This window comes from Podarcis raffonei, chromosome 12 (genome assembly GCF_027172205.1).
Source record: "Podarcis raffonei isolate rPodRaf1 chromosome 12, rPodRaf1.pri, whole genome shotgun sequence".
In the NCBI taxonomy this organism is placed as follows: domain Eukaryota; kingdom Metazoa; phylum Chordata; class Lepidosauria; order Squamata; family Lacertidae; genus Podarcis; species Podarcis raffonei.
Window position 1 is genome coordinate 5,392,124 of NC_070613.1, and position 12,201 is coordinate 5,404,324.

Consider the following 12,201-nt stretch of genomic DNA (forward strand, 5'->3'; position numbering starts at 1 on the left):
TAACCTGAGGTACCACATCATCATCATCATCATCATTATTATTATTATTATTATTATTATTGTTATTATTACAGTGGCACCTTGTTTGGCAAGGAGGGAACAGTGCCCTTGGAGGAAGTGTGTGGTGGCCAGCTATTTTTCTCCCTTTCTGATAACACTACAGTGGTACCTTGGTTCTCAAACTTAATCCGTTCCAGAAGTCTGTTCCAAAACCAAAGCGTTCCAAAACCAAGGTGCGCTTTCCCATAGAAAGTAATGCAAAAGGGATAAATCCGTTCCAGACCTTTAAAAGCAAACCCTAAAACAGCAATTTAACATGAATTCTACTATCTAACGAGACCATGGATCCATAAAATCAAAGCAATAAACAATGTGCTGCAGTCACCCAATCAATCCATCAGTAGCTGAACTGGGTTCCACACAGTCACATTTTTTTTAAAAAAAGAGCCGCATAAACAAAAACGCAAAATACTGTAAATAGCAAAAAGAGACAGACCTCAGCGTCACACTCAAATTGGAAGCGTAACACTCAAAACGGAGCGCATTTGGCTTCTGAAAAGGTTTGCAAATTGGAACACATACTTCTGGGTTTGCAGTGTTTGGGTTCCAAGTTGTTTGAGTACCAAGGCATTTGAGAACCAAGGTACCACTGTATTATTCAATTGCAGCACTCGCAGGCCATTGTTTCCCAATTGTTGGTGTTTAAATTTGCCTTGAGACAGTCTTTAAACCTCTTTTGTTGACCACCAGCATTACGCTTTCCATTTTTAAGTTGGGAATAGAGTAGTTGCTTTGGAAGATGATAATCAGTCATCTGCACAACACGACCAGTCCAACGAAGTTGATGTTGAAGAATCTGCATCTGCGGCTGGAAGCAGTATTGATTTTGAGTCCCAGTTGTTGGAAACTGCAAGAGAGTTTCCTACAAGGCATCTAGCTGGCCACTGTGAAAACAGGATTCTGGACTAGATTGGCCATTCGCTCATACCAAAAGGCTTGTGTTTTGTTCTTATCCTGTTTCCCACAATGCCTTTGGGAAGCCCACAAGCAAGCCTTGCTGCTCCAGACGCAAATCCCTCTTCCGCCCTTTGACCCCGGCCTCTTCTCGTTTCAGATATTTGTGGCCCCTCAAAGATCTGACGCTCACAAGTAACCAGGTAAGTCTACTCTCAGTTCTCTTCTGGTTTGCGTATGCAGTAAGCTGGGACTGGACCGCTGCAGATGACAGCGAGAGGATGCCTTGAAAAAATGTAGAAACAGATCCCTCGTGTAAAACTCATTTGAGTAGCACAGGCGTGGCTCAATGGAGAAGGAGCTGCCTTGCAAGGAGAAGGAACCAGGGTAAATTCTGTGGTCACACACATACATATACAGTGGTACCTTGGTTCTCAAACTTAATCCATTCCAGAAGTCCATTCCAAAACCAAAGCGTCCCAGAACCAAGGCGAGCTTTCCCATAGAAAGTAGTGCAAAATGGATTAATCCGTTCCAGACTTTTAAAAACAACCCCTAAAACAGCAAACCCAACCAGATGGACGGGGTACAAATAATAAATCAATTATTATTGTTGTTATTATTATCATCATCATCATCAGTGCTTTTTTCTGGGGGGGGGCGGGGGGGGCGCATACCCCTAAACATTTTGTGAATCTACGTTTGGCTTCCTTGAGGGGCAGTTTTTCAATATGAGTAGGAAAATGAGAGTGCCCCTAAACATTTTTTTAGAAAAAAGCTCTGGTTGCTGTTGTTGTTGTTGTTGACAAATTCAGTGATATTTGGAATTCAATTCTGTGGTTTCTTGAGCTGCAGCCAGTTAATATAAATAACTTAGAGGGTCTGGTGGTACAAAGGAGCTTTCCAATTTCCTAGTAATACACATCTTTTGCACGTAGTACAGGCACAGACAAACTCGGCCCTCCAGATGTTTTGAGACTACAAGTCCCATCATCCCTGACCACTGGTACTATTCTGGACAACAGCCATACGAGAAATATGTAAAATAACTAAGCAAGTATTAGACACCACCCCAGAATTGGCCCTACTAAACATCTTCCAAGACAACAATGCCCATTTACACCACAAAGAACTCATAACCCACCTACTTTCAGCAGCCAGAAACACTATAACCAGACACTGGAGAGACCTGTCAGGAGTAAGCATGGACCAATGGTACCAAATAGTATGGGAAACAGCCCTACTAGAAAAATTAACCAATAAACTGAAACTGACATGGGGACAAACAGAAGAAGACGCCTTCACCCCGGTATGGCTCCCCTTTATCACATGCACAGCCCAACAAGACAATGACAATAATCCACTAACAAATCAATATGGCTAACCTGATCCAAAACACCCACCCACCCCACTCACACACGAAAACAAAGATCACCACAGCCAATCACAAGCAAACAACCACACCCTAGGCCAACCCCCAACCCCAACCTCTTTCACCACCAAAGGAACACAAGTGAACAGCACAAGCAACGCTGACACCAAACCCCACATACATTAAGCATAACAGAAACATCCCCACCCCACCCCCACCCCATCTTCCCTCCCTCCTCCCCCCTTTTTCCCCCCTCCCCCTAATGTCTCAACAAATGAAACGGATTTGTAAAAATGTTACATGGAAAAAATATGAGAGACATTACTTCTGTAAAACAAGAAAATCTTTAATAAAAAATTCCTGACCACTGGTCCTGTTAGCTAGGGATCATGGGAGTTGTAGTCCCAAAACATCTGGAGGACCGCGTTTGCCTATGCCTGATGTAGAAGGTCCCAAGCTCAGTCCTCAATGGTATCTCTGAGCAGGGCAGGGAGACATTCTGTCTGAAGCAATACTGAGCTAGATGGACTAATAGTCTGGGCTCAGCATAAGGAAACTTCCTTACTTCCAAGCGTGGGAAGGGACCACAGCTCTGGAGCAGAACACCTGCTTTTCAAGCACAAGGTTCCAGGTGCAAGTGGATAATAAATAAACAGGAAGAAGAATAATTCTATATATATGTGTGTGTGTATTTTAGAGACGATCACTGGTCAAAGACCGCTGCTTTCTTTCTGCTACTGAATGTCTACAGAAGCTGATGTAAGTTGCCACCCATTTATTTTTTAAGTGGAGAAACAGTTGCGTGTTTAGACCTTTAAACCTCCCCCTTAAATAAATTCAGTTAAGACTCAAATTTTGGTTTGGTTTTTGGCAGAATTTAGGCCACAACTTTATTGATTTCAGCAAGTGACTGGTTGCATAGGCTCTGGTTCGACTAGCTCCCTGCACCGTGGCAGGTAGCGCTGACCCAGGGCACCAGCATAGGTCAGCCAAGGGTGAACACCTGGATAAGTGGAAAGTCAGGAACAGGCTATCTCCGCCACCCAAATGCCCCCCTGGACTCAGGCATGCCAATCAGCCAAGTGGGGCAATTCCTGCCATGGCCCTGACCCAACAAGAGACGACACACGACGGCATAGCAAGGTCAAGCGCGCAAGCCCTAAATAGAGGGAGAGGTGGGCGGGTGTTCCGAATGCACACGCCGAAAAAGGAAGCTCTGGGTCACATGCATAGGTATATATAGGTCCCTTCATCCGTTTAGCCTGCGTCCCATTGGCCTGATTGAACCCTGCATCAAGGGTTCAATTGGGTGTTGTGGCTATCCAAACGTACCCACCCACAACACAGGGTTAGGTTGCCAGGTCTCACCACAACACGTGCCCTCTTTCAGGGAGGACCTGAAAGCAAAAAATTTGTTTCTTTTTTCCTCTTTCTTTTTCTTGACATTTTCTTTCTTTCTCTGATGAAGTGATAATCATAAATGAATAAAAATAAAAATGTGCGCCCCACCACTGAGACCATTCCATTGCAACTATCCAACCTCCCAAAATTTCAACACCTCTTGCGATGGTTTGACCCCTTTCCGTTTTAACAGTACACATTCTGCAAACACCCTCCGTATCGCCTCAAAATCATTTCTCCTGCATATTCTCCGTCTTACTGGAATGGCACGTTAATTTATCGGTAACAGCTATATCTCACACATCTTTATACCATTCTTCCATTTTGTATTCTGCTTGCCCCTTCCACTTCCTAGCTATCATAATTTGTGCAGCTGTCAATAAATTTGTGAGCAAGTCCTTCATAGCCTGCGAACCTTCCATCCCATCATCATAAATTGATAATAATGGTTGTTGTTGTTTAGTCATTTAGTCGTGTCCGACTCTTCGTGACCCCATGGACCAGAGCATGCCAGGCACTTCTGTCTTCCACTGCCTCCCGCAGTTTGGTCAAACTCATGCTGGTAGCTTCGAGAACACTGTCCAACCATCTTGTCCTCTGTTGTCCCCTTCTCCTTGTGCCCTCCATCTTTCCCAACATCAGGGTCTTTTCCAGGGAGTCTTCTCTTCTCATGAGGTGGCCAAAGTATTGGAGCCTCAGCTTCAGGATCTGTCCTTCCAGTGAGCACTCAGGGCTGATTTCCTTCAGAATGGAGAGGTTTGATCTTCTTGCAGTCCATGGGACTCTCAAGAGTCTCCTCCAGCACCAGAATTCAAAAGCATCAATTCTTCGGCGATCAGCCTTCTTTATGGTCCAGGTCTCACTTCCATACATCACTACTGGGGAAACCATAGCTTTAACTATACGGACCTTTGTTGGCAAGGTGATGTCTTTGCTTTTTAAGATGCTGTCTAGGTTTGTCATTGCTTTTCTCCCAAGAAGCAGGCGTCTTTTAATTTCGTGACTGCAATAATAATAATAATGGTACCTCTGGACTTTTGGTCAGCTTTAACCAATTTTATTTTTATTTTTCCTCCTTCCATGGTGTTGGAGGCAGCTTGCATGGTTCTGCACCTCCTTATTCTCACAACAACCCTGTGAAGTGGGTTCGGTTGAGAAATAGTAACTTCCGATGAGCTGAGTTGGGCCATGAACTTTGGTCTAACTCTCTTAACTAAGCCGTCACCCAACCCTATTGCCCTCCAGCCTGGCCAGCATGACTGCAGGTTGACAAAGGTTCCCCATTCCTCCATAGGGACTAGCAACTTGCTCATTCGCCAAAAGGAAAGCAGAGATTCCCAAGGCACTGGATCATAGGCTCTATCCAAATCGAGGAGGACTAAGCCCACACTCTCCTCCCCAAGGATTTCCTTTTTTAAATAATAATAATAATAATTTTTATTACATTTCCAGTTTTGTCATAATCACAATTCCCATACATAAATCAATAAACTTAAACATCGCTCTATCCAAGCATCGACCTCCTCCCGCCCCTCTTTCTGACTTCTGTACATATTTGCTTTATTCTTAGCATTTCTATAACCACTGTTTTACCTTCTCTCTTATTATTATATTTCCCCTTGTTAAATGTAAACCAGTTCCTTATATTCTCATTACAAAACATTTCAACTCAAAGCTACAAACGTTTTCAGATGTTTACAATGTTCTTTCATATAGAATATGAATTTGCTCCAGTCCTTTTGAAACAGTTCGTCACTCTGATTCCGGATCTTCCTCGTCAGCTTTGCTTAACTCTACGTATTCCACCATCTTAGTCCGCCATTCTTCCAGTGTTGGAAGCTCCTGCGATTTCCATTTCTGAGCCAGAAGTACCCTTGCGGCCAACTCCCCAAGGATTTCCATACGCTTTCTGGTTCGAGTGTTTTAGAGCTTACGTTGATGCTCACCAGATCTTCCCCTTTTTGCAGCACCACTGTTGACCCGCGGGAAAAACTGGACATTCTCCAAAAGACATACGAGGAAATTGAGAAGACAGTGAACCGGGTGCTGGAGAAGGAATATAGCCTGCCAATGGACGACCTCTTGCCGTTACTGATGTATGTTGTGACGAGGGCAAGGTAAGGAAAACAGGTCTCCTTCTTGCTCATCCTATCCAATGTGGTTGGATCAGGTCCTCAGGAGGGTCCATTTCCGTGTCTGCAGATTGGAGTATAAATAGCTCCGGAACTGTTCCGTTGTTGCTGGTTTGTTTTGGAGCTTAGCATCATAAATTTCTTCTGGTTTTTCCCAGCTGGGGGTGGGGGTGTTATAAGAAAAAAACTGCTCCTTTTCCCTTATGGGGTACCCAAGAGCCCATATAGAGTCCTTATGTAGGTTCTCTATCGGTAGGAGAAAAATAACAGAGGCCAACCAGAGAATATTGAGAAGCAAAGCAGCTAGTAAGCCTGATATTTATTAATCTGTTGCAATAGGGTGCTCACCCCCCACCGCCCCTAAGGCAGGAGGAAGGGATCCAGAACATTGGTGTGCAAGCTCTTATATAGACTTTTGAAATTGCCTCCCCTGTAGCTCAAGAGGATGGATGGCGGCTAACAGATTGAGATTGAATCCAGACAAGACAGAAGTACTGTTTTTGGGGAGACAGGGGGGAAGGTGTGGGGGACTCCCTGGTCCTGAATGGGGTAACTGTGCCCCTGAAGGACCAGGTATGCAGCCTGGGAGTCATTTTGGACTCACAGCTGTCCATGGAGGCGCAGATCAGTTCTGTGTCCAGGGCAGCTGTTTACCAGCTCCATCTGGTACGCAGGCTAAGACCCTCCCTGCCCGCAGACTGTCTTGCCAGAGTGGTGCATGCTCTAGTTATTTCCCGCTTGGACTACTGCAATGCACTCCATGTGGGGCTACCTTTGAAGGTGACCCGGAAACTACAACTAATCCAGAATGCTGCAGCCAGACTGGTGACTGGGAGCAGCCGCCAAGACCACATAACACTGGTCTTGAAAGACCTACATAGGCTCCCAGTACGTTTCCGAGCACAATTCAAAGTGTTGGTGCTGACCTTTAAAGCCCTAAACGGCCTCAGTCCTGTATACCTGAAGGAGCGTCTCCACCCCAATCGTTCAGTGCTGAGGGCCTTCTGGCGGTTCCTTCCTTGCGAGAAATGAGGTTACAGGGAACCAGGCACAGGGTTTTCTCGGTGGTGGCACCCACCCTGTAGAACGCCCTCCCACCAGATGTCAATGAGAACAACAACTACCAGACTTTTAGAAAGCATCTGAAGGCAGCCCTGTTTAGGGAAGCTTTTAATGTTTGATGCATTACTGTATTTTAATATTTTGTTGGAAGCCGCCCAGAGTGGCTGGGGAAACCCAGCCAGATGGGCGGGGTATAAATAATAAATTGTTGTTGTTGTTGTTGTTGTTGTTGTTGTTGTTATTCTGTACCCGCTGGAATTTCTGGGTCAGCTTCAAGGGCAGCCCTGCGTAGAGCGAGCTACAATAATCATGGTTAAAACACACCCCTCCCCTCAAGAACTCTGGAAACTGTAATTTATCATTCAGAGCTACTAATCTGACACTATTAACAAAGTACAGTTTCTATTATTATTATTATTATTATTATTATTATTATTATTAGGGGGCAGGGTCCTTTAAAAGTATGGTTTGTACCCGCAAAGCATTTTCCTGATGTGTTTCTTGGCAAGTGGGGCTTGCATGTGGTACCTTTTAAATTTGGCAGCAAATGCAAGCCCTTCTGGGATTGGTTACAAGAACTGTCAAGTGGAGCTGGTTCTTGCTTAAAAGCGGGGCTCCCCGTCTCAGCACTAACCAGTGCTGACGGCAAGTCCCGCTGAGATCTGCTTGCGAGTTCCCAGCTTGCAAGTGCGCAGTCGATCACTGCTGAAAGTGGGCTTTCAGTTGATTAGATTTCAAGATGTGCTTAAAGTGCAGAGAATTGAGTTCAAGTCAGGCTACAAAGCGTGCTGACACAGTTTGAAGCTGCACATTCATAGGAAGAACGAGAGAAAGGAAAAAACAACAACTTCAGAGCTAACTTAGGCTGCGCTCAAGTTTCTTTTGAACTTGGGTCACCTGATGTCATGGTGACACCAGGTGATTGACAGGTAGGTGGCCCCATCCACCTAGAATCATAGAGTTGGAAGAGACCACAAGGGCCATCGAGTCCAACCCCCTGCCAATCAGGAAACACCATCAGAGCACTCCTGACATATGGTTGTCAAGCCTCTGCTTAAAGACCTTCAAAGAAGGAGACTCCACCACACTCCTTGGCAGCAAATTCCACTGTCGAACAGCTCTTACTGTCAGGAAGTTCTTCCTAATGTTTAGGTGGAATCTTCTTTCTTGTAGTTTGGATCCATTGCTCCGTGTCCGCTTCTCTGGAGCAGCAGAAAACAACCTTCCTCCCTCCTCTATGTGACATCCTTTTATATATTTGAACATGGCTATCATATCACCCCTTAACCCCCTCTTCTCCAGGCTAAACATGCCCAGCTCCTTTAGCCGTTCCTCATAAGGCATCGTTTCCAGGCCTTCAACCATTTTGGTTGCCCTCCTCTGGACACGTTCCAGTTTGTCAGTGTCCTTCTTGAACTGTGGTGCCAGAACTGGACACAGTACTCCAGGTGAGGTCTGATCCAAGTGGATCACCTATCCAAGTGGCACACAAGTACTGCTGTTGCTCAGGATTTGGCCTGCTGACTGGAGTCTGTATATACACACAAACAAACACCTCTACCAAGAAGCCCTTCAACACAGCTGTTTTCTCTGGCATCAGTGTTATACCCCTGAAATTATGGTGACTATACGCAACCAAGAGAGGCTGTTAATGCAAGCTATATATATACCTGCTAGAATTATGGCTTCTGTGGAACTATTAAAGACGCAGGATTCCTCGTGCTTTTGGTCACCCTAACCAAATACAGTCATACCTCAGGTTACAGCCGCTTCAGGTTGCGTTTTTTTGGGTTGCGGACCGCTGAAACTCAGAAGTACTGGAACGGGTTACTTCTGGGTTTCGGTGGTCGTGCATGTGCAGAAGCACTAAATTGCGCTTTGCGCATGCGCAGAAGCGCAGAATCGCAACTCGTGTGTGCGCAGACGTGGGTTGCGAACGTGCATCCCGCACGGATCACGTTTGCAACCCGAGCATCCACTGTAGCAACTTGTCAAGATGTTTAATCCTGGCCTAAACCAAGATAATGGGTTTGAACTCCACTACAGGTATGGCGCTGTGGGTTAAACCACAGAGCCTAGGACTTGCCGATCAGAAGGTCAGCGGTTCGAATCCCTGCAATGGGGTGAGCTCCCATTGTTCGGTCCCTGCTCCTGCCAACCTAGCATTTCGAAAGCACGTCAAAGTGCAAGTAGATAAATAGGTACCGCTCTGGCAGGAAGGTAAACGGTGTTTCCTTTCGCTGCTCTGGTTTTGCCAGAAGCGGCTTAGTCATTCTAGCCACATGACCCGGAAGCTGTACGCCGGCTCCCTTGGCCAATAAAGCGAGATGAGCGCCGCAACCCAAGTCGGTCACGACTGGACCTAATGGTCAGGGGTCCCTTTACCCTTTTTTACAGGTATTAATTAGGTTAACAATGCTGGGAGGTTTTATCCTTGGCACATTTAATCTAATTAACAGTCTGTTTTTTGTTTTTAGGGGGTGAGGACGTTGGCTTCGACCTCACTAACTATACTTTTTGCCTGCATCTATACCACTGTACAGTATGTACAAATGAGGATGATGCCTTTATACATCTGGCGAAATTAACTCTGGCCCATGAAAGCTTTAGGATGTCTTTAAAATGTCATAAGACTTCGCTGTTCTAACAGAATAATCTCGCCTTCCCCTCCACAATCCAGTATACAACATTTAGGAGCAGAAATCCACCTGATCAGAGATCTGATGGACCCGACAAATGAAGGAGGCATGTACGACTTCCTGCTGACAGCACTCGAGGTAAGGACAAAAATGAGAGTAGACTGTGACAGTGGATAAAACAGTCGAATCAGATTGATGGAAAACCGATAACATTATTTCCTAAACTGGCCACCCAGGGGCTTCCACTAGCGAAACATGAATGCAGTAGTCCACTCCTATAATTGCTAGAATCATAGAATAGTTGGAAGGGAGCACAAGCGTCATCTAGTCCAATTTTTTGCTGATTCTGGGTCTCGAACACATGAACTTCAGATTAAGTCCTTTGTTCTGCCAACCCAGAGCTAACCCAGAGAGCAGACAGGGGTTCAGAGAAGTATACCACAGAACCAAGAGAGGTTTCATAGCACCGAGAGTCTCTGCCATGGGTGCCACAAAAGATTTCTGGTGTATCTAGGATGATCTTAATCTTACAAATCAGTGCCAGTCTCCATCACACGGTTTCTCTTCTTTTTCCCCATCTCCAGTCGTGTTATAAATTCATCCAGAAGGAAATAAGACTCCGCCCAAGTTGGCAGGTCCTACACAATTCCTGAGAGTTGCACAGCAGCATTCATTGTCCTAACAAAGGATGCTGGAAAGAGAAGGAACTTGAAATTGTCGCTGCTGGGTTTTCCATTTTTTGGTATGTCTTTCCTATGGGAAGGATGTTTGGTTTTTAAGACACAATTTCTTTGAAATTGACATTTGAAAAAGAATGGTTCTTTGACATTGATGAGAAGGCTGCAGACAGAAGGAAGTCAACTTGATTCCAGGTGCAATACTCCCGTTCCTCGTCTCATCCTCATCCTCATGCAAAATGCAACTTTCTATTCCTGGACAAGAGGACTTACCATTTTGGAGGCAAGAGGTTAATTCTGGTCCTGCTGGGGCCAGAAACAAAGCTGTTTTGAAGGTCACCAAAACCAGGAATTTGCCAGAACCGATCTTGTTTGGGCCAGTGCAATTTTTTAACCAAGCGCTTTAACCTTTCATGTCAAATTACCACCGTTTATTATTTCCTTGTTTGTTTACGATTCATGGAGCATCTTGCAAAAGACAGTCTTGTGTACTGCTAAAACATACTGGAGGTTATTTTAGTTAATGCATTGCTTGTGGTGCGATCACTTTATTTGGGCTTTGCAAAATTTTGGCAGCCATGCTGAAATTGAAATATTTGAAGGAAGGTCGAAGTCTTGTTTCAGCAACGGTCTGCTGGTAATCCAAACGTTCTGGTGAGCAGTCAGTGATCTCTGGATCACCATTAGCACAATAATGGCAATTCAAGCTCACTCAACCAGGAGTTCAGATGACCAATGCAACCCAGCTGGTCAGTCCAGCTCCTACCATACCATTTGGACTGTGACGATGATGCCCTTGAATTTGCAAAGACTCTCCTCTCTGCCTTTCTCCCACTAAAAGCAAACAGCATATCCAATACCAGGGCAGAAAATGTTCCACCACACATTCCATTTATTCAAAGCTGCTAACTTACCTTTTACCCCTTTTCCAATGTAAAGGGAAGACCATTTCAAGGATTGATTTCCGCACCCAGTTATCCACTGGAAAATGCAGCTCAAAGTGTAGCATTTTGCAAGTTACAACAACGGAGAGCTGTAGTTACACACATACACACTGCCTGTATTTCTCATGCAAGGGAGAGTGAACATGCACCACCCAATTTTTCCAGTGACGTCACTGCTTCTTTTATTTGGGTTTTTGTGCTCAGACACACAAATAGAACAGGACTTCAGGAATCTACATCTGGACTGGCAAATCTATGGCCCTCAGTGTTGTTGGACGGATCTGGAGGGCCGCAGGTTCACAAGCCCTGACCTCCACAGAGGCAGGTTAAACTCTTGACCTAATCCTTCGATGGGACTACAAGGTGTTGGCTGTCACAGTACAGAATTTTGGAGGTTTTTCTAAGCATCGGTTGTCTGGGTCTTTCAAACTGTTCCGTTGTGCTTGAACAGACTGAAAATCTCATAGTTGCCCTTCCTTTGATTAACGAACCCTGCATCCTTGCCTCAGCTTTTTTCTGCAAAAGGGTTGGTGTTGCAAATCTTTTCTAAGGTAACTGACAAGTTTAATATAAAAATGCAGAGCCCCATTTTCTTGGGTCAAATTTAGCAAAATGAGAGTTCTGGCAAAATCCTGGTTTATTCTTCAGTCTGGGTGTAAACTAGGTCAATATTGGCTCATTTTTGACTACTGAAGGCATAAAAGAGTTGTTGCTTTGAAATTAATTGGAAGTGAAAACGCTGTTCTTATCTGAATGGTGTAAGAGCTAAAACGTGTGTACATTTTTAACTAAACAACTTTTTAATCCTTTAATATGCTGCATAAAACTACATTACTGCCTCACTGTATTACACTGGATAAAATATTTAATATGCTAACTTCATTATAAATGACTTTGTATAGAAATTTTTTTATTGCGTTGTTTTGGAGACATGTAGCTATTTATATGAAATGAATAAATGAAGTTGCCTTAACTAAATGAGACCACTGTTCTCTCAATTCTAATATTGTCTGTCTTTGG

The 12,201-nt window shown here is 44.6% G+C and overlaps 1 protein-coding gene across 2 annotated transcripts in view; it reads left to right on the top strand.

Moving 5' to 3' along the window:
- ALS2CL (ALS2 C-terminal like) overlaps positions 1-10,739 on the top strand; it is a 92,819-nt gene extending 82,080 nt beyond the window's left edge. For both annotated transcript variants that reach the window (XM_053409657.1, XM_053409659.1), the window contains exons 22-26: positions 1,115-1,157; positions 3,024-3,085; positions 5,695-5,844; positions 9,602-9,698; positions 10,145-10,739. In XM_053409657.1, the coding sequence (XP_053265632.1) occupies positions 1,115-1,157; positions 3,024-3,085; positions 5,695-5,844; positions 9,602-9,698; positions 10,145-10,213 (421 nt within the window). In that variant the 3' untranslated portion in view covers positions 10,214-10,739. The remainder of the gene's footprint in view (positions 1-1,114; positions 1,158-3,023; positions 3,086-5,694; positions 5,845-9,601; positions 9,699-10,144) is intronic.
- The last annotated feature ends 1,462 nt before the right edge of the window (positions 10,740-12,201 follow it).